At 41.6% G+C, this 21,258-nt stretch overlaps 1 protein-coding gene across 3 annotated transcripts in view; it reads left to right on the forward strand.

Annotated features, from left to right (window-relative positions):
• Positions 1-1,775: 1,775 nt before the first annotated feature.
• The window catches only part of Gls (glutaminase), a 62,824-nt gene continuing 43,341 nt past the window's right edge, over positions 1,776-21,258 (forward strand). For all 3 annotated transcript variants that reach the window (XM_085684102.2, XM_085684103.2, XM_085684104.2), the window contains exons 1-5: positions 1,776-2,395; positions 14,706-14,802; positions 15,142-15,263; positions 20,228-20,357; positions 21,159-21,238. In XM_085684102.2, coding sequence (XP_085540228.1) covers positions 1,995-2,395; positions 14,706-14,802; positions 15,142-15,263; positions 20,228-20,357; positions 21,159-21,238 — 830 coding nt within the window. In that variant the 5' untranslated portion in view covers positions 1,776-1,994. The remainder of the gene's footprint in view (positions 2,396-14,705; positions 14,803-15,141; positions 15,264-20,227; positions 20,358-21,158; positions 21,239-21,258) is intronic.

Genomic DNA, 21,258 nt, shown 5'->3' on the forward strand with positions numbered 1-21,258 from the left:
GACGGCTCAGTGGTTAAGAGCATTGCCTGCTCTTCCAAAGGTCCTGAGTTCAAATTCCAGCAACCACATGGTGGCTCACAACCATCTGTAATGAGGTCTGGTGCCCTCTTCTGGCCTGCAGGCACACATGTAGACAGAATATTGTATACATAATAAACAAATAAATATTAAAAAATATCTAATTGGGGTGGCTCACTTACAATTTTCGGGGTTCACAACAACTCTTATAAAGAAAACATCTAATTGGGGTGGCTCACTCACAGTTTTCGGGGTTCCATTCAGTACCCTCCTGACGGGGAGCACGGCGTGTAGACAGCCGTGGTGCCGGAGCTGAGTGATTCAGAGGCAACAGGAAGTCAGCTCACTGTCACACCGAGGGAAACTTGAGCAAAAGATATCTCAAAGTCCACCCCCCAACAGTGACACACTTCCTCCAGTAGGGCCACACCTCATAATAGTGCCACTCCCTTTGGGACCGGTTCCTTTCAAACCACCCATGTTCTCATTAAGCAATAATAAAAGCCACACAAGTAATTTACAATTCTGTTTTTTTTTTTTCTACAAGGTTACTTTCCCCACATTTTTCCCATTTAAAGAGCGGATTTAAAAAAAAAAGGAGGGGGAAACACATCTTAGACAGGGCAAACCTGTGGGTAATACAAAGTGTGATTAGTCACATTCAACTAATCTAGTTCCACATTAAACCATCATCAGATACTAAATGTGGCGAATTAATGATGGACCTTACCCCCTGCCCATCCTCCTAAATATCCTGGTGAGTCTACGCACTTAAACCTATCTGTCTTAGTAAATAGTTTAAAAACATTTTTATTCCGGAGAGAAATGTGTGCGCAGGCCCAAGGGGATATTGGATGACCCATAGATCTAGAAGGATAAATGGACAAAGGGATGCTGGGCTGAACCGGTTTTGAGAAATGATATTCAGATGCTTGCATTTCAAACCAATCTGGCAGCTTTTAAAATAGAAAATAAAAGTATCTGCAATTTTGCTTTCAAGCCAACTAGCCCCAATGAAATTATCGCCGTTCGAAACATTTGGAAAATTGGTATGCGTGAAAAAAAAAATTAGGAGAGGAGAGCCACCCTTCTCTGGCGTTTTCTCTTTTCGTTGCCCCTACGCGCCAACGTTCTAAAATGTCTTAAGTTGCATAGCTGAAAAGATTTTGCTCATTTTTTCCAAAACATTTCACTTCTGGGCAGTAGCCAACCATGGAAAGTTTTAAGCACACTTGTGAGAGGGATGGAGCTCGTCAGGGCTGCCTGGACAGGACTGATGCCCTCAGAAGGGCGGACACATCCCCCGTCGCTAGCCGGGGGGCGAGCAGTAGGCGTGAACCAGGCGACCCGCCACCGCCGGCCAGGCTCCTGGAATGCGTGGCTCGGCCTCGGGAGTTGGAGGCCGCTCATCCCGTGAGCTCACCTGCCCGGTGAGCTGCCGGATCCCGGAGCCACGGTCCTCGCCTAGCATGGCCTCAGGCGGCCCGGGGAGAAGGGCGGGGGGAGCCTGGCCGGCGGGGCCGGGCAGCCTGCGGGGCCCCACACGTCAGTCGCCCTTCTCCCCGCCCTCCGGGACCCCGCGGGACTGCGCACCGGCACCCAGACCAAACTTGACAGCTTCGCTGGCCAATCGGAAGCGAGGTCGGCAGGCTGAGCCAATGGGAGAGCGCGCAGGGGGCGGGCCGTCGGCGTCCTCCCGCCCCCGGCGGGTGAGCGCGGAATGTCTCCGGCCCTCCCCTACGCGTCCGCCTCAGTGCGGAGCTCGCGGCGGCCCGAGGAGCGGCGGCGACTGGCCGGCTAGAAGAGCGACCCGGAGGCTCGGAGGCAGCGGCGGCGGCGGCGGAGCAAGGGCCACACCCCGCCGCGGACCCTATCTCTTCCCAGTCCTCTCGCCTCCGCGCGCCAGGCCGTTCCGGGAGGAGCGCGGCCGCCCACGCCCGGAGCATCCTCTTCTGACCGAGCGGGCGCCGGCGGCAATGATGCGGCTGCAAGGCTCGGCGTTGCTGCGCGAGCTGCTCCGGCGGCCGCCCGCCGCCGTCGGAGCCACCCTGCGACGCGCGCAGCCCCTCGGCACCCTGTGCCGGCGTCCCCGGAGCGGGAACCGGCCGGCCGCGGGCCTGGTGGCCGCCGCGCGGCTCCACCCGTGGTGGGGTGGGGGCGGCCGCGCCAAGGGCCCCGGCGCCGGCGGCCTGTCCAGCTCGCCCTCGGAGATCCTGCAGGAGCTGGGCAAGGGAGGCGCGGCGCCCCAACAGCAGCAGCAGCAGCCTGGGGCGTCGCCTCCCGCAGCCCCGCCGGCACCGGGCCCCAAGGACAGTCCCGGGGAGACGGACGCGTTCGGCAACAGCGAGGGCAAGGAGATGGTGGCCGCGGGCGACAAGTGAGTGGCATCGGGGAGAGCCGAGGAGGGGTCGATCGGGCCCTGGGCGGTGGGCGGCGGCCGGGCGGCGGGGCAGCCGGGGTTCGCGGAAGAGAAAGAAAGCGATGCCAGGCGGGCCGGCGACGGCTGCCTGCGCCATGTGATCAGGCCCCGCCCGCGCCCCTCCGCCCGCTCCCACTTCCCCTCCGCGTCCGCGCGGGTCGCCCCGGGACGACCGGCGAGCGCCCGGCGGGGCTGGCCTGCCGCTGCCCCCTGCCCTCGGCCGCGTGCTCAGCGCCCCGGCTCGCGGCCGCCACCCTGGCCCGCCTCCGGGCTCTGCGAGGGTGATGCCCACACCACCATCCATCTCTCGCCGGTGACATTGGGGAGTCTGCTCTCCGCCCTCCCGGCTCACCTTTTTCCAGGCCCTTTTCCCCCCCTGCCCTCCGCCTCTAAGCCTCTGCCACCATCCCACTGGATGCCAGATGTGGCAGAGAGCTCTTAAGCCTTCGGAGGTGGATCGTTTTGGCGTGCGTGGAGCCATCTGGGCCACCGGAAATAATGCTTCAGAAATGAGATTAGGCGGAGTAGGGACATGTGGCCTAGAGGATGAGGCACGCAGCACGGGCCACCTGTTCCTACGGGGACCAGCAATCGCTTGTCCTATGTCTACTGTGAGGTTGACAGGTTTTATTTTATTTTATTTTATTTTTTTAAGAGAGCGAAAATGAAGTGAGCCATAAACACGCAGAAACCAGGGACTTAATTGTGATAGGATGTTGACTCATTGTGTGTAGCGTGGGAATTTAGCCAGAACAAAATTGAGTTTTCTTCAATATGACACTTTTCCTGAGTGCTTTCGTTTGCCATAAAGAGATTTAGCTCTCCCATCTAGGTAAACGTTGACTTTTAGGCTTTTCCTGTATCCTATTTTTCTGGCTTGACACTGACATGGTCTGTCCTGTTCTTACTTTGTACCTCTTTTTCCAGATCTGCCCAGTAGCGTAAGTCAAACTGAAAGTGTGAATTTGATAACCTCAAGCTAGGGCCTGCTTAATGTTTCCTGTAATTGATGCGGGGAGCTTCCTAAAACATTCCTGGTTCTTTTCCCGGAGTGGAAAAAATGCTATTTCAAAACCAGCCAAACAAACAAAAGCGCTTAATGATGGACAAAATTTGTGGTAGTCTGTGATCATGGCTTTGTGCCACAATCCAGCTTTATGATCGTGGGCACATTACCGAAATGTGCTGGATTAAATACCTTAAATCCCTTTCAGTGTTGTGTTTTTTAAACCTAGACTTTGGTTAAAGTTATACCTCAAATGTTTTAGAAAGGAAAATGTTAATTACATATGTTTAATCATATGTAACATAGGGCTCACTTTGCCCAAATCTTGCTTACCGGGCTGGTGGCACGAAATACACGTTTACACGTAACAGAACTGCCAGCACATTAGCTCCCACTTAGTAGTTAGTGGTCCTGGGTTGCAGGATGGGAGGTGCTTTCTATTAAAAGCATGTCTGGTTCTGTAATCTCCCCTCACCTAGTGGCTCTAGCGCCCTAAGTCAGTAGGAAAATGAACTTTCAAGTTTTGTTTCCCCAGAAGTTTCTGGTTCCATTGCCCTATTAATAATATTAATAAATCATCTCAGGGCAGTAACTTAGGAATGCTATTCTGGCTAATGTCCCATCCTGTTCCCCCTCTTCTTGCCTAGCAGAAGAGGCCAGTTTAGGGAGGGAATTCCCCAAGAAGATTTGCTCAGATTCCTGGAGAGTGTTAAGTGCCAATAAGATAACCTTGTTTGCTTTAGTTAAGGGACTAGACTAGTGTGTGTTTGTGTTTGCACCAAAATTCAGATAGCAACTAAATAGGTTCAAAGCCAGTTCAAAAAGGGTGATAGTCCAGAGAACTTTCAACCAAGGTTCAAACCACAAATGGCATGAATTCATGTAAAGGGAAAATAGGAAAATAAGTATTATAATTTGAACGAAGTTTCTATTTGATCTGTTTTCCAAAAGTTTTGACCAGGTTTTCCTCTCTCAAGCGCACCATTTTCTGTGTGAGAAGCCTTTCCCTCTATAGGTCAGCTCCTACTTGACCTTTCCGAACGCCCAGCCTCCAAGGCATAGGTCTTCCTCAGTCAGCAGCCCATCTGCTTTGCCAAGGCTCTGGACTGCCAGATTTTATAGTGTTACCAAGGAACAGCCCTGGGAAGATCGAGAGTTGCTGTTTTCAGTGTTGGGCATGTCTACAGCTTTGTTCACCAAATAAGAATTTCTTGTACCCTAAAGCCCTGTTGTGGTTGTCGAACTGTGAATTTGAGACTCACGTGGCAGTTTTTATTTTTAGTTCCCAGAGAAAGCTTGTCTTGAAACGTGTCTTCCATGAAACGTTGTGCTTTGAACAGTTTACGTCTTTAAACTGTGCTGGGAAACCAGGCCAGAGCACATGTAATACTCAACCGCAGCACTCCTGTTAGTTCCTATTGCTTTTCTTTCCTTATATTTTATTAACCTTATCTTATAGATATCGGAATATAATCAAGTTGTCTTATCTTTTTTCCAAAAACCGGTAAAACTCTTTGAGCCCCTATCACCTTGCACTATATTGTGACAGACCTTCAGTCTGATGATGTTGTTAGATGACTGATATTCTAATAGCTGAAAGGTAACCGCAGTGACCTTTGCTCAAGCTTGCTCTGTGGACGTCTTCATTTCGTTACCACTGTGCACCCCATCACCAAAGACCACACAGTGTGGTTTGCTTCTTTGTTCAGTCTCCTTTCCTGACCACTTTGGGGTTTCCTTCATCCCTGAGATCTTTATTCCTTCCCCCACTTTCCCTTCTCCACAGGACTTCGTTCCTGTAGCTTTGACGCTCAGCTCTGTACAGGTAATACCTTAGTTCCTAAGCCAGGCTCTGTCCTCATTTTTTTGACATGACTTGAATTTTAAAATTGGCATTGCCAAATTCATCATTTTCCCCCTAATTGTCTGCTTTGCACCCTGTGAAATTGAATTTAAAATCTTAATGTAAGGTGTCACTTTCAGAAAACAACATGGGCCGGGTGGCGGCGCACGCCTTCAGTCCCAGCACTCAGGACGCAGAAGCAGGCGGATCCCTGTGAGTTCGAGGCTAGCCTGGTCTACAAGAGCTGGTTTCAGGACAGGCTACAAAGCAAAGCAACCTTGTCTCAAAAAACCAAAACAAACAAAGAAACAAATAAAAAAAAGAGAGAGAGAGAAGGAAAGAAAAGAAAGCAGAAACAATAGGATTAGAGTGAACATTATCAGTACAAATGTGTTGTTGCGGCAAAGAGCTTCGGGTAACTTGCTTGCTGGCTTAACAGCCATTTTAAAAAGAAATCAGATTTATATCTTAATTGTTAAGTGTGACACTCTTAATTTCAGCAAAGCCCAGAAATGTCTTTAGTTTAGTGAATGATCGTTAGGGAAGGCTGGTGCACGCACCCATGTATGTGTGTGTGCGTGCACACATGCATTAAATTATCTTTTGTTCAAACGTTTTATTTTGTGAGGAGAAAGGATTAGGTAGATGAAATACTAGTATGTGCTCTTTACAAAACCTAATTTTTATAGGGTGCAATATTGAAAACATTCCGTTGAAATAGCCAAGGGACCTTTTCCCCATCACTGTGTCAGCTGTTAATGTTAAGCACACTTACCCTAAAGTGGTAGGAAAGAGAGTCCTTGCATTGCTGGTGGATAGGTATGGACTTGTTCACGATTCTGGAGCGCTGTTTGGTGGTTGCTGAAAAACTACATGCCCCTTATATTGTAATTATGTTTGCATGTCTCCAAGGAAGTCTGGAATTTTACAAAAATACGCTTTTATTACACAAGAGTATTTGAATTTAAAAATAAAGTGCACCCGAAAGTGATTTCGCCTAGCTTTAAATTGTGTGGTATGGCATATTTTCATCATAGTTCTACTTTTAATAGATGGAATGTGAGGAGCGCACAAATTACGGCACTGTCTTTTGTGAAAATTGAATTTCAAAGTAAGATTTAATCTGTACTTCAAAGAGTACTGAAAATGAAATTGAAACAATATTTGGCAGATGTAGATAATATTTTGGTATTGGGTAATAAGAACTTCTGAACGAGGTGGCAGATGCTTTCATCATCCTCCTGAATTGCATCTGCTTTGATTTCTAAAGGTTAACATTGACAGTTCAGAGCTGGAGAGATGACTCAGCTGTTAGGAGAGCTTCCGGCTCTCCCAGAGGACCACAGTTCAGATCCCCAGCATCATGCCCAGCCCTGTAACTCCAGCAGCTGGAGACCCAGCACCCGCTCCTGGCCTCTGCAGGCTCTTGCACATGCGTGCACACACACATCCACGTTGACAAACTCATACTTAAAGTGTAGTCTTTTAAAGTAATCTGCCCGTCCTTTAGAGTTAGGACAGAACGTCTAATTTTTCCCTTTGTGCTTCTTAGCTGTGTCACTGTGAGATTTTCCTAGGAGTAAGTTAAAATCAGACGCTCTCTCCTGTTGGTTTGGTTTTTGTGGTGCGGGGGGATTGAGCCCAGACCTCGCACATGTCATGCTTCTAAACCACCTTCAGCCCTGTGGTTTTAATGGGAAGAAAGTGCCAGTAACTATGTCAGATTTTTGAAGCCTAATATTTACATTAAACCATGTATCTAGTCATTGATAAATCTGTATATGATCTGTAAGTAACCCCATGATATTAATTTATACAGAATTTACATAATTTGAGTAGATTCACAGAAATTTGAGTCCTGAAATTTTAACTTCTTGCTTGCAGCTCTGTTTTATTGAAAAGTTTGCCGCCCACAAAATTTAGGGAGCTACCAAATGAAAAAATTTTTAATTTTTTTTAATGTGTTTTGTCTACATGCGTGTATGTACATCGTATACATGCCTGGTGCCCTCATAAGTCAGAAGAGGGCTCTGGATCCCTTGGAACTGGAGTTAGGAATTGTTGTAAGCCAGCCACCTTGTGGGTGCTAGGAACTGAACCTGGGTCCTCTGCAAGAGCAGTGAGTGCTCTTTACCACTGAGCCGTCTCTCTCTAGCTCCTAATTTCAGCTTTTTTTTTTTTTTTTGAAAATGGGGCCATGATATCTAGCCCCCAGAGGGAAGAAGGGCATTGGTTTCCTCTGAGAAGTAAATGTCACCTTGAAGAGCAAGTTTGTAAAGATACTTGGGTTTCTTCAGTTTTTAAGACATTTGAAGTTGGTTTTAAAAAAACTATTCTTGTAATATTTGAGGTAAAAAAAAATCCGATTCTTTAAATGATTGAACAATTTCATATCCTGTATAAATCACGGGCATATTTTAGTTATTTGGATATTTTCACCTAAGTTACCTACTAGCAAGAGTAACGCTTAACCGCTCAGAACCGCTGTTGAACTCTGGCTGCTCTTTCAGCGGTCCTGAGTTCAGTTCCCAGCATCCATCCACACGGTGGTTCACAACCATCTGTGATGAGATCTGGTGCCCTCTTCTGGCTTGAAGGCTGACATGCAGGCAGAACACTGTACATAATAAATAAAAAAACAATAAAAAAGGAACACTTAAAGCTGAGGGAACATGCATTTTTTAATTAGAATCTGTGGCTATCGGTGTCTGTCAGAGTTGCACATAGCCACTCCCACTTCCTCCCTAGACTGTCCCATTACAGAGCCAGCTGATTGGTTATGAAACCGTGCACAGGAACGGTGTCTGAAATGACAGCTTCCTGCCTACGCCAAAGCAGGGGTGAGGCGGTTCCTTTGGAGCCTCCATTCTCCGCTGTGTGGCACTCGGTGTTTATTCTCCACCCGTTTCTGAAGAAAAGTTTACCTGAAAGTATTACTTAAGCATAGAGCTTGTTTTGGTATAATGAATATCCAAATTTCAGGATTTGGGAATGTATTTTCATCTACCCATTTCTGGTACAGTTTAAAAGATTTTGAACTAGTCTTGATAGTTTGACTGACAGATACTTCCTTTGATTTTTTGGGGGGGTAAGGGTTATTAAAAGAGTACAGTGTTTTGGAGACTATTTTTTAACTTAGGAGGAACTCATAAATTTAGGCTAACACAATAAACTGAAGTATAGAAAAATTTATTCCCTAATATTTTTAATATAATATTGGAGAAAGATACTTCACTTGTAGAAAGGCATGACCAGTCCTGTACTAAAGTGCAGTTAGTTGTCATGGATTCCCTTGCTTGGCGTCAATGGGATAGGTAAGTAAATTAACCATTTCTTAAAGCTGTAAGGAAATGGAGTATTAAGGTTGTTAGAACACAATTTTCTATGGTCTTAAGTTTTAAAGAAAGCTTAGGAAAAGTGTTAGGCGGACGGAGCACAAATGACTGTTTTGCTCGTGAGAACGGCCGTTGTTCCCACCTCTTCATAGCTGCGTGTAAGCAGGATTTCCCTTGTGAGTGGAAACATCTTAGAAAACGGAAGACCCTTATCAGTTAAATTTCCATAGCCAGCTGCTATTGCTCTCCTGGTATCTCATTTCTGGTTGTGTAAGAATAATAAATATTGTACTGGGAGATTGCATAAATTAATTAATGTTGGATTTGGGCAGCTTGTTTTTCTCACCCATTACTGCCATGCAGACTAAAATCCTCAGACATCTGAATTTTGTTTTTGGTTTTTCGAGACAGCATTTCTCTAAAACATCTGAATTCTAATATAGTTTTGTTGTTAAGTCTCCTTGGAGACATTGAGTATTCTTCTGCCATGTTAAAACAATAATGTTTGAAGTATTTTTTGTTTCTTTTTTTTTTTTTGAGTAGGAAACTTTGATAGAATGATTCTTTAAGACAAGCTTAAGACAAGTTCCGATAAACTTTTCTTGTTGAAAGCAGAATAATGTGGGGTCCCAGTTTCCTCGAGCCCTCCGGTTTAGAGTCTCAGGTCAGTGGTAGGGAGTGAGCGAGCATTTCTCTTTTCCAGTGCGGGGAACGAGCTTCATCTCCAGGAAGGAGAGACCACCGTCCTCGCTTGCCTGCCCTGCACCCTGTGTATTTCATGGTAGAGCATCTCTGATACTCTGTTTGGCTTTGCTTCATTAAAAACTGGTTTTCTTAGGATAGATTAATTTTATTCTCTTCATTTTAACAATTCTCCCTGACTCTCACCTTCTGGGCCCAATTTTTAAATTATACTAAAATAAACTTAGTGAAAAGTTGAGCATTTTAGCCATTTTTAGGTATACAGTTCAGCAACATTATGTACTATCCATAGTTTTTATATATAAGAATATATTTTGTAGAATAAGGATGTGTAAATATTGATTATGTAAAATTATGATTTTATTAGAGTTTATAATGTTATTTTTAGCAACTCATTAACAATTAGAATTGGGAAATGACTTAAAAGATCATTTAATTCTACCTCATTTTTTATTTCACAAAATTTTCCAGAAGAGTAAATTACCTAACCAAGTTCATAGTTGCCCCCACCCCCCACAACTGCTTTTGACAGTTTTGTGAAACACTGTATTGAATTAATTGGTCTTTTGTAAGTTTAGGTTTGGGAGAGACCTTAAAAGTGTGTCTCTCTAGCTGCTGCCCCCTCCCACTTCTGTAAAGGTTGTTTGTTGCCTCTATTTAAATACTTCGACAATACGAGTTCAAGCCTGAAAAGACCACTCATATTTTCAGAGCCATTTCATTTCTCCTTGCCTACAATTGAAGTCTGTTTTTTATTATCTTCTCCCTATAATTTAGTTCTGAATAAGTCAACTATAGTGGTACCAAAGTACTACTTGTTTAAAATAATCTCCTTGCTTTGTGAAAGAGTGTTTTAATTCTTAGTTTGGTTTTTGTTGCTGTGATATACACATTTCTTAGTTCAGGTCTCTATTGTGATAAAATACCATTACCAAAAGCAACTTGGGAGGAAGGGATTTATTTTGCTTATCCTTTCGTATTGAGGTCTCCTCAAGGGCAGTCAGGGCAGGAACTGACCAGAGGCCATGGAGGAGTGCTGCCCTGGATGACTTGCTCACACACCATCTGCCCAAGGGGGCGGCACCACCCACGGGGCTTAGGCCCTCCCACATCAATCATCAGTCAAGAAGAGGTACCATAAGCTTGCCCACCACCTTCCCAGTTGAGGTTTCTGACTCCCAGCGACTCTAGCTTTGTCAAATGGGTGTGTAACTAGCCAGCACAGACCATAACCAGACGTAAATTGGGCAGGAAATATAAAGGGTTTATTTCATCTTACAGGTTAAGGCCAGAGCTTAGAGCATGAGCCGCAGAGGAAGACTGCTGGCTTCCGCAGGGGCCGTTTTGAGAAGGTGCAGGTCCACTTGGCCAGGCATGGATGGGCTAAGAAAATATCTCCCAGACATGAGCACTGGCCAGTCCAGCCTGCTCATTAGTTGAGGGTCCCTCTTCCGAAGAGACTCTAGATTTGTGTCAAGTTGACAGCTGAAGCTATGACAAGGCTGGAAAAAATACTCATCTGGCATATAGTTTCTAAAAATAGTGTTTACCTTTTAAATTCTAGTAGTAAGATACATGGTTATGATACCAAAAAGACAATAATTCAGAGGAGAGAATTATAAAACAAGAGCACTCTTTGGTGTAATTTCTGCTTTCTTGAAAGTTTGGGGGAAATACTTGTGTTTGGTTCAAGTTGTAGTAATTCTGTGGGTGGTTTGTTGGTTTTTTGTTTTGTTTTGGACAGAGCTTGCTCTGTAGCCCTGGCTGACCTTGAATTTAGACTCCTGCTTTCTCTGGCCTGAGTTCAGGGATTACAGGTACAAGTTTTATGATCATGTATCTTAGGCATGGTTTACATTTTTTTCTATGGATACAAATTAGCTTCTTCTCTTTTAAGCAAGTAAATATTTACTCACTTTGCTAGCTGTGGCAATAAAGGGCCATTTTAATTTTTTTCACTATGTAACGTAAGTGAAAGGAGTGTATATTTAGTGTTATTTACATAGCTTTTAGGCAAAGTAAATACCATTTACTGATGTGATAAATATGGAGAAAGCTTATTCTGCAGTTTTTCAAGTAATAAACTGCCATCATCTAAAGTTTTATCTGAAAAACCATTTTCCATAAATAATTGGTATGTTATTATTCACTGATTTTGACAGCTTGGTTAAATTTTTCTTTAAATATTGGGTCATCAGTATTATTGAACTCTTATTTAAAGCTATTAGATCAGGGTAAAACCTAGAAAACATGCTTGTGCCTTAGGAAAGTAGCAATTAGGTAATAATTCAGAGTAGTGCAGTAGTAAATTTGAACCCCACATTCAGAGAAACAGACTCAGAATTGGTTTCTGCTGTTGTGCACCCTTGGGAAGGTTCTGAGCCTCTCTGAGCAGAGAGATAGTGGTGCTCACTTCTGTCAGCAGGTACATTTGGTTATTACTAGAAATTATGCTGTATTTTTGTAAGACTTGTATTTCTGTCACCAGATCATTAATTAGAATGGACTAAATAAGAATTTTTGCAAAACACAGCACAGTGTGCAGGTGATTTTCAGTTATTGCTAAAATACTGTAGGTGCTTTTTTAAAAAGTTGTCTAAGGTCAAGATTGTGTCAGGGTATGCCATTAGCATTTTATAAAGATTAATTTTTAAAACATACTAATATTGATAAATTGATACACTTCCAAGGCTTTTTTTTTAAAGGTTGAGGCTCACGTAAGCCAAGGCCCTGAGTAGGATCACTGGAAACCACAGGAAGGGAGGAAACTGTTGCCCGGAAGTTGTTTCCGAACTTCCTTCCTGCTCCACGCCTACTTGCACGTGGTACTAATACAGAATTGATAGATGTCAGGGTTGGTGCAGCAGTGCTTTGGAAACAAATCTAAATGATGCCGATGCCAGTATTGATGTTTCTTTTAGGAGATAGTTTATATGTTTTATGCATAAATATATGTGCTTGTGAGTCAGCTGTTTCATTGTCTTGGTGGGGGGGGGGTGCTTTTTCAAGACAGGGTTTCTCTGTGTAACAACCCGGGCTCTCCTAGAACTCACTCTGTAGACCAACCAGGCTGGCCTTGAACTCACAAGAGCTCCTCCTGTCTTTGCTTCCCAAGTGCTAGGATTAAAGGTGTGTGCCACCACTGCCCGAATATTTTATTGTCTTTAGAACAGGTGTGCGTGTGTGTGTGTGTGTGTGTGTGTGCATATGTGTGTGTGTCACACTGTATCACACTAAAAGTTGGGAAGTAATTTTATTAGAAAACAATGAAATACTAGTAGACTTACTAAAATTCAGAACTGTTCATAATGTTTAAACCTGGGAATCATTTAGACATGTAGAACAGATCTATTCAACAGCATTAACAGTTATAAACAGATATGATCTGTTAGGGTTTTTGTTGTGGTTTTTTGTTGTTTGTTTTGTTTTATTTTTCTTTTTTCGAGGCACAGTTTCTCTGTGTAGCTTTGGAGCCTGTCCTGGAACTAGCTCTTTTTTTTTTTTTTTGATTTTTGAGACAGGGTTTCTCTGTAGTTTTTGGTGCCTGTCCTGGAACTAGCTCTTGTAGACCAGGCTGGCCACGAACTCACAGAGATCCACCTGCCTCTGCCTCCCAAGTGCTGGGATTAAAGGCGTGCGCCACCACCGCCCGGCTTGGAACTAGCTCTTTTACACCAGACTGGCCTCGAACTCACAGAGATCTGCCTGCCTCTGTCTCCCTAATACTGGGATTAAAGGTATGTGCTACCACCACCTGACTATTTGTTAGTATTTTTTTAAATGAGTAATGTACATAGTTGACCCATGAAAGTTGCTATTATACTTAAAACTCGTCTAGACTTGATGACATTTAAGAATTAGTATTCTATTTAATTTTTTTACTTTCTGAAATAGCTTTATATATATATATATATTTCTCCCACATATATGTATATATCTATATATACATGTATGTATGAAATTGATCTATCATGGTAGGTAGGCAGGGGATTGGTGTGCCTTAGATCTGTGGTTCTTTTCTGTTTTGAGACAGTCTCAACTGAAGTCCATACAGGCCTAAATTTCCCTCTGTAGTCAGACTGGCTTTGAACTCTCTTATCTGAGCCTCCTAGGGTGGGGTTTGCAGGTGTTCGTTATGCCTTGCTGAGACCTGTGATTTTTATTGTTATAATATTTATGACAATGATTGATAATTGGAATAATGGAGTATGTTTTGATTTTTCTGAAACCTTTCCCCAGTACATTAAATTAGTGTGTGATTGTTTGCATAAAGGCTGATAGATAGGAAGAATTGTGTTCCTATTTAAAGTTTGGTTACTCTTAACATATTTTGTTATGTTAGTTAGTTAAGTTTTAGTATTGCTAGTAAAATTTTCTTCTAATACTCTATGATATATGAAGTTTTGTTGCTTTTTGTTGTTCTTTTTTTTCGAGACAGGGTTTCTCTGTAGCTTTGGAGTCTCTCCTGTCCTGGAACTCATTTTGTAGACTAGTCTGGCTTCCAACTCACAGAAATCCGGCTGCCTGTGCTGGAATTAAAGGCGTAGCCACCACTGCCCGCTGTTCATTCGTCCTTCCTTCCTTCCTTCCTTCCTTCCTTCCTTCCTTCCTTCCTTCCTTCCTTCCCTCCTTCCCCCCTTCCTCCCTTCCTCCCTTTCTTCCTTCCTCCCTTCCTTCCTTTAATGTGAGATATCACCCAGTGGTTAGAGCACTTGGTGTTTTCCAGAGCACCCCAGTTTGGTTCCCAGTATGTGAGTGAGGAATCCCCCAGCTGATATCCGATGCCCTCTTCTGGCCTCGGTAGGCTCTTGCACACGTACCTGCACGTGGAAGAAAAGAACTACAGCTACTGCCAATTAGTGCTCCCTCCCATTCTGTCAGTCTGTCAGACTCAGCACAGCCATGGCTTTTACTGCCGTAGTATTTGCAATAGCCAGGAAGTGTAGCCAGATAACGAGAATGCCGTGCATATATATGTGGAATTTTATTGAGCTGTAAAATACAGTGAAATCATATTTGCAGGAAAGTGCATGTAACTAGAAGTCATATGAAGTGGAATAAACCAGACTTTAAGAGACATACTGTATGTTTTTTTACATAACAGAACCTAGAGTTAAAATTACATATGTATGTGATAATAAAAATGACCTGGAATTGAAAACTATTAATGAATGTTTTTTTAACTTTTTTTCCAGTGTGATTTCTAATTCTAGTGATACTGATTTGATTTTGGGGAATCAGTGTTTATTATGGCTATAGTACTTAGGATTATACCATCTCAACTATAGTTTGGTACAGTGGTTATATAATAATGAATTTGAATTTCATCCATTAGAATATTCACACAAAGATTAATTTTGTATTATTTTCCTTCTCCTTTAGTAAAATAAAACAGGGTCTGTTACCTAGCTTGGAGGATTTGCTGTTCTATACAATTGCTGAAGGACAAGAAAAGATCCCTGTTCACAAGTTTATCACAGTAAGTTTTATAGTTTTCTCTCAACCTTCACAGAAGTGATACTAAGTCAGTTACATACGATCTCTGAAACGTAGTCTTCAGGTTTATCTGACCTGGAGATTCCGACAGTATTTCTCTTGTTTTCAAATTATTACCATGTTCACTTCGAGGTAATCAATGAAAGAAAAAGAAAAAATTAGAAACTTGTCCAGAAAATGGATAATAGTGATATGAATATCGCATACATGATCAAGGCTTGCATAGAAACCTTTATGTACAGGAATGAAACTTAGAGTTGGAATAAGCATGTACACATTGTCTGCGCTGTGTATTTACAAACTCTTATTTTTTTAAAAACAGGCACTCAAATCTACAGGATTGCGAACGTCTGACCCCAGGTTGAAAGAGTGTATGGATATGTTAAGATTAACTCTTCAGACAACGTCAGATGGTGTCATGCTAGACAAAGATCTTTTTAAAAAGTAAAAATTTCTGCCAAACCTTTAATGGTGATTTGCTATGCTGTATGCTGATTGTGCTTTTAAAACAGTTTTACGTTTTAGAGACCAGTGCTATAGTGTGACTGAGGAGTGGTTTGTAGATACCATGTCTCTGCCAACAATGATGGCGCACACAGAAGTTCTATCTGCTTTAATGAAGCTTAGCTATCAATGCTGTTTTGTGCCTTGAGTGTTCTACTCTGTCTGCATTATTTGCTGACTCTTTCAATTTAGTCTGTAAATTTGTTTTCATATGATGATTTTGATGATGAGCAAGAGAGGATTTCAAACAACTTTGTGGTCCTTATATCTACCATATTTGCATTACCTGATTCTTTCAAATGTATTCATGAATGGTTTGGAGCTATTGTCTTTTTTTTCTTTTTTGCAAAAGCAGTTGAGAACTGAAAGACAGCTTTGAAAATTAAAACCTTGATTTGGTTGTATGAGAACACTTTAACGTTGAATTTTCAGATCTGTTTCTTAATCTTCTTTACTGTATTTGTATTAGCTTTAAGAGTTTTCTTTAATGATTTGTTTGTTTTTATTTCATATGCATTGGTGTTTTGCCTACATGTTTGTCTGTAAAAGATCCCCTGGAACTAGAGCTGCAGACAATTGTCAGCTGCCATGTGGGTGCTGGGAATTGAACCTGGATCCTATGGAAGAATCTCTCCAGCCCCTGTTTTAGCTTTAATAGAGAACATGTTTATAATTGATTTTAAAGAATCAAAATAATATTTTAATTTAGTGATAGTTAATAGAAAGCAGTATAAAATTTTAAACAACTCTAAGATTTTTTTTTTCCCCTTAAGCTACAGGCTTAAGTTGAGATGGCGTCAAGGAATTTTTTTTTTAAAGATTTATTCTTTTATTGTGTATATAGTGTTCTGCCTGCATATATGCTTGCACACCAGAAGAGGGCACCAGATCTCATTACAGATGGCTGTGAGCCACCACATGGTTGCTGCGAATTGAACTCAGGACCTCTGTAAGAGCAGTCCATGTTCTTAACCTCCGAGTCATCTCTCCAGCCCTGGATCCAAGGAATTGCTACATTTATTTTAAAACTGTGTGTGTGTGTGTGTGTGTGTGTGTGTGTGTGTGTGTGTGTGTGTGTGTGTGTGTGTTTGGTTACCTTTCTTTTCTTTGGTGGGTTGAATGATTTGTCCTAGATCTCCCTTAGTGGTATCCCAGAATCTCTGGGAGGGATAAGGTGAATACTCTCTGAAGTTTCTGGCATACTTGTGACACTTGTGCCAATTCTGAATTCTCACCAGGGCTCTTGGCTCCCATAATGCAGCCAACTTTCGTGTGTAGCGGTCAGGCTTGCTTTGCAGTTGGTGTGAGGAATTGGAGTCTGTCAGCCTGTGCTGTTTTGTAAGGCGCATGAATTCACCTCTAGATTACTTTGTGCCATTGGAGTAAGGATTTGTCTTAGGAACTATCTGTGCAAAGTGCTCTTTCTTGATAATGGTGCCTTTGGGAAGTATTCTAGTTTATCTGTGAGTATAGTTAACTGATGGTGGGTTGGTCCAGGGAGCTCGCTTTGGACTTGTGAAGGGAAAGCACTAAATTGCACATTTAAACTGCTTTAAAATACATTCTATGAACATTGTTTCATGAAATTTAAAGAAGTTTAAATATTCTCCTAGTTATGAACCTTAACCACAATCATAAAATTCTGTTTGTAATCGAATTAATATATAATAATTTCCATAACTTTCAAACACAAACTCAAGTTTTAAAAATCTATGATTATATTTATAGGTAGTCCCCAACCTGACATGGAAACACAGTAGTCTTTGTGTTTGAACACATGTGGGTCATGGTTGAATGATTTTTCTTTTCATCTCTAGAATGAGGTGACTCAAAACCTGACTATGGGCATTTTCAGGTCATTTAGAAAAGTGGCTATGCTAGGCAGTGGTGGCGCATGCCTTTAATCTCAGCACTCGGGAGGCAGAGGTAGGTGGATCTTGGATCTCTGTGAGTTTGCGGTCGGCCTGGTCTACGAAGCAAGTTCTAGGACAGGTTCCAAAGCTACACAGAGAAAAGCCAAAAACAAAACAAAACAAAAAAAAAAAGAAAGAAAAATTTAAGAAAAAATGTGGTTACTCCACAGACATTTCTTCTCTGATTTCCAGTATACGAGGTTACCTAGTTGGGGTTTTCAAAAATAATCTCATCTCCATGCTGCTGGAAAGGAGCTGTTAAAACATGGAATTCCTTTCTTCTGAGAGAAGTAATTATAGAGTTAGATAGTTCAGGTTTGAGTGGAAGTGTTGAAATTTTTTTCGTAGAATATATCTATTAGCTTTTACAGTAGAGAAATTAGTGTTGTGACTTTTATAAAAATGAAAAATGAATTTTAGCATTTGAAAGTTGGAGACTGTCTATGCCTCTCTATATAATCAATGTCTTTATCCCGATATTCATTAAAGTTACAGAGGAAGAAACTGTGCTAACAGATTCTTTATTCACTCAGTCATTCATTTTAGACCTCTTTGTATGTGTGCTCATAGTTTTGGGACTTGTTTTTAGAGACAGCAAATGGTTTGCATTTGTAATTATTTGGTTTTCTAAAAACTCATATATTACTTACTAATGAAAAGTTATGTGAGAAAAATTTTGTGATACATTAATGCCCATAGTAGTTGTGAGACCTGATGGTCAAGAGAGAGATGGGACAAAGCACGGAGAGAGGTTCGTCCTCACTCTAAACAGCTGTCTGCAGTACTCCACTGACATCTGTGTGAAAATGGTTTCCAGGGTCGTCTTCTCCGTATGTAGTTAGAGTATTCTGAAGGCCAAAATTGTCTATCGTGGTAACTTATCACACAGGGGTTAAGAGCACTGACTGCTCTTCCAGAGGACCCCGGTTCAAATCCTAGCACCCACATGGCAGGATACAACTACCTGTAACTTCAGTTCTGGGATCTGACACCCATGCCGAAAACACCAGTGTACATTTAAAATATGTGTGTGAGTTCATGTGTGGGGGTCTGTGTGTGTTTGTGTGTGTGTGTTTGTGTGTGTGTGATTTTTAAGGCTGTTGCCATGTGATTTTTGCTGATACCTTATGCTAGAACACCATATCCAAACTTAATTGTATAGTTTTTTGACTAAATCCTCTTTACATGTGGTGATTATTATTTTTTTATTTTATTTTCAGATTTATGTGTATAGGTGTTTCTATGCACCACATGCATACAGAGGCCAGGAGAGGGCGTTGTATCTCTTGGAATTGGCGTAGCACACAGTTGTGAGCCATCACGTGGGTGCTGGGAATTGAACCAAAGCTCAGAAGAGCAATCAGTGCTCCTGACCACTGAACCACCTCTCCGGCCTCTGATTAGTTTTAAGCATTTAAAACAATAGTGGGGGAAATAGTAATGGGTTAACAATTTAAATTTACTTGGTCTCTTATTTTTGTAACTTCTTAAAAATGAAGTATATTTGATTTAAAATAAGTAGTAATTTAATTTTCGCAATTACCTTAAGCTTTTTCATTTGAGAAAGGCATCCTTGCTATATTTCCCTTACAGCATTATTTTAGGAAGTTGAATTTTAGAAGCTATTTGAGATATTTAAAAATTAAATATTTAACCAATGAGAATATTTATTGGTGTACTACTTAACCTCTTAATTTCATTTATTTATCCATGAAGTAGGGAAGCTCTTCAGAAAGTATTGATATTTTTAAGGTTAGACATGTTTGTCATTAATAATGCCCATTATTTTTCTTTTTCGGCCATGCATGCTAATTTAGTATTGTGTCATTTATCTGTGAGGAATCCAGTTACATAAATATCTTCTCATAGCAATGGTCTGATTTAGACTTTTTTATTTTTGTCTGTCTGTCTGTCTCTTGGTGGTTTTGATACAGGGTTTCTCCTTGTAGCCCTGGTTGAACTGAAACTTACTGTTTGGTCCAGGCTGGCCTTGAACTCAAGAAATTACCTACCTCTGCCTCCCAAGTGCTAGAATTAAAAGCATGCGCATTACCAGCTGGCAGTTTTTTTTTTAAAAATCATATTATGGGCCTTGCCATAAAGTATTAGTTATAGTTTATGTTGTGTCTTGACATTCATGTGAAGCAAGTTGTCTTTTGTCAGATACTCTGTGATTGAGTTGTTGATACTTAGAAATCTTAAGACCATCTTCAGCTCAGAGTTTAAAATGTATGGTGGCACCATCTTCAAGATTACACTAGCATGCTTTTGACTGAGTCACTTTCATAAGAAAACAGAATATTGGTTAAGATCACCAGTGTGCTTACTGTGTCTTTGAAATGATTTTTAACACTGAAACGTTTTCTGTTCCGTAATGTGTTACATTTACATCGAGCTTGCTTTTGGTTTTGCTAATATAAAATTTATTATACTACTTCAAAAGAAGTTTATTATAAAATGTACATTATTTTTATAAACATCTTAACATTTTACACTTATGAAAATTGATGAATTTGGTTTTATCTTACAAAACTTTCAAAGTGTTATTCAGGGATATATATGCAATACTTGAAGTTTTTGTGAAATACTACCCAGTAGTTATACAGAAGGTAAGAAAGATGTTAATATTGAAAAATATTCAGAATCTCGTTTGTGGTGTTTTAAAATATTAGTTTTTGTTAACTATATCTCATATTGAGTATTTATCAATTCTAGTAGAATGTAAAACTTGTTCTAATGCTCAGACCTTAAAGAATGCACTGCTGTTTTAGTGCCTGGCACAATTTTAGGCACATCTGAACCTGATCTGTTCAGGTGAGCTGGACAGAAAAAATAACCTAGGGAGAGTATGTATATCTTAATTTTCAGTCAATTTTGACTTGTATGCTTTACCTCCTTTAACGGTCACTGTTACTGTTCCCAGTTAGTGCTGTCAGCAGCAGGTGTGATGACTGGAAGGTGCCCACTCTGTTTTTCTGTCGCATTTCACAGGTGCGTTCAGAGCAACATTGTCTTATTGACACAAGCCTTTAGAAGGAAGTTTGTCATTCCTGACTTTATGTCCTTCACCTCACACATTGACGAGCTGTATGAGAGTGCGAAAAAGCAGTCTGGAGGGAAGGTAAGGGTTGGATACACGTTTCCTAACATAAACATTTGGTATAAGGGAATAACCTGGGATATTTTGTTTACAAGTTAAGAGACTGAGTCAAGCCTCTAGATTTGGTGCTCTTTAAACCATGTTAAGTAAGTACTTAACTCCTTTTTGTTATTCTGCCTAGAGTAAAACCAAGTTTTAAAAGAAATTTAATTTGGAAAATGACTGAAGTGGCTTTACATTTTTTTTAATTAATAAGGATGACTGACATTTCTGCAGATCTGATATCCATTAATATAAAGTAAAATTCTTCTAGTTTTTAAAAATTATCCAGGGACAATCAAGCATGGTGGTCCCTACCTATAGTCCCATCATATGGGAGGTAGAGAAAGGAGGATTAGGAATTCAGAGGAAGCCTCTGCGGTGTAAGCAAGTGTGGGCCCATCCTGTCAGCCTGAGCTTCAGAGGAACCGGTAGCAGCCCTGCCCAACAGATAAGACCATCAGTCCTCCCAGCCAAGTACGCCAGTAGCAGCAGAGATTCTCATATAATCTCAGTGTTACAAGGTTGAAAGCTTTTATGTTTTTCCTTTTTCTTTAGTTCTTTAGTCTCTGCATGTATAGGAAGAACGATTGCATTGGGAATTAGAGAGTAGAGAGAAGACACCCAATGTTGTTCTGGTGTTGGGGTTTGCGGAGTAGCTCTTAGTTTTCACAAGTATCATTAGAGGACAGTGGAGGTTCCTGAGTCCTGTAAACAGCCAGTCGTTGGCGAGAGAAAACACTGCCTAGCTTGTGTCTAATGTCTTTCCAATATTTCGGATAGGTTGCTGATTATATTCCTCAGCTGGCCAAGTTCAGTCCTGATTTGTGGGGTGTATCTGTCTGTACAGTAGATGGGCAAAGGTAAGTTGATTTAAAAATCT

This window comes from Myodes glareolus, chromosome 27 (genome assembly GCF_982192425.1).
Source record: "Myodes glareolus chromosome 27, mMyoGla1.1, whole genome shotgun sequence".
In the NCBI taxonomy this organism is placed as follows: domain Eukaryota; kingdom Metazoa; phylum Chordata; class Mammalia; order Rodentia; family Cricetidae; genus Myodes; species Myodes glareolus.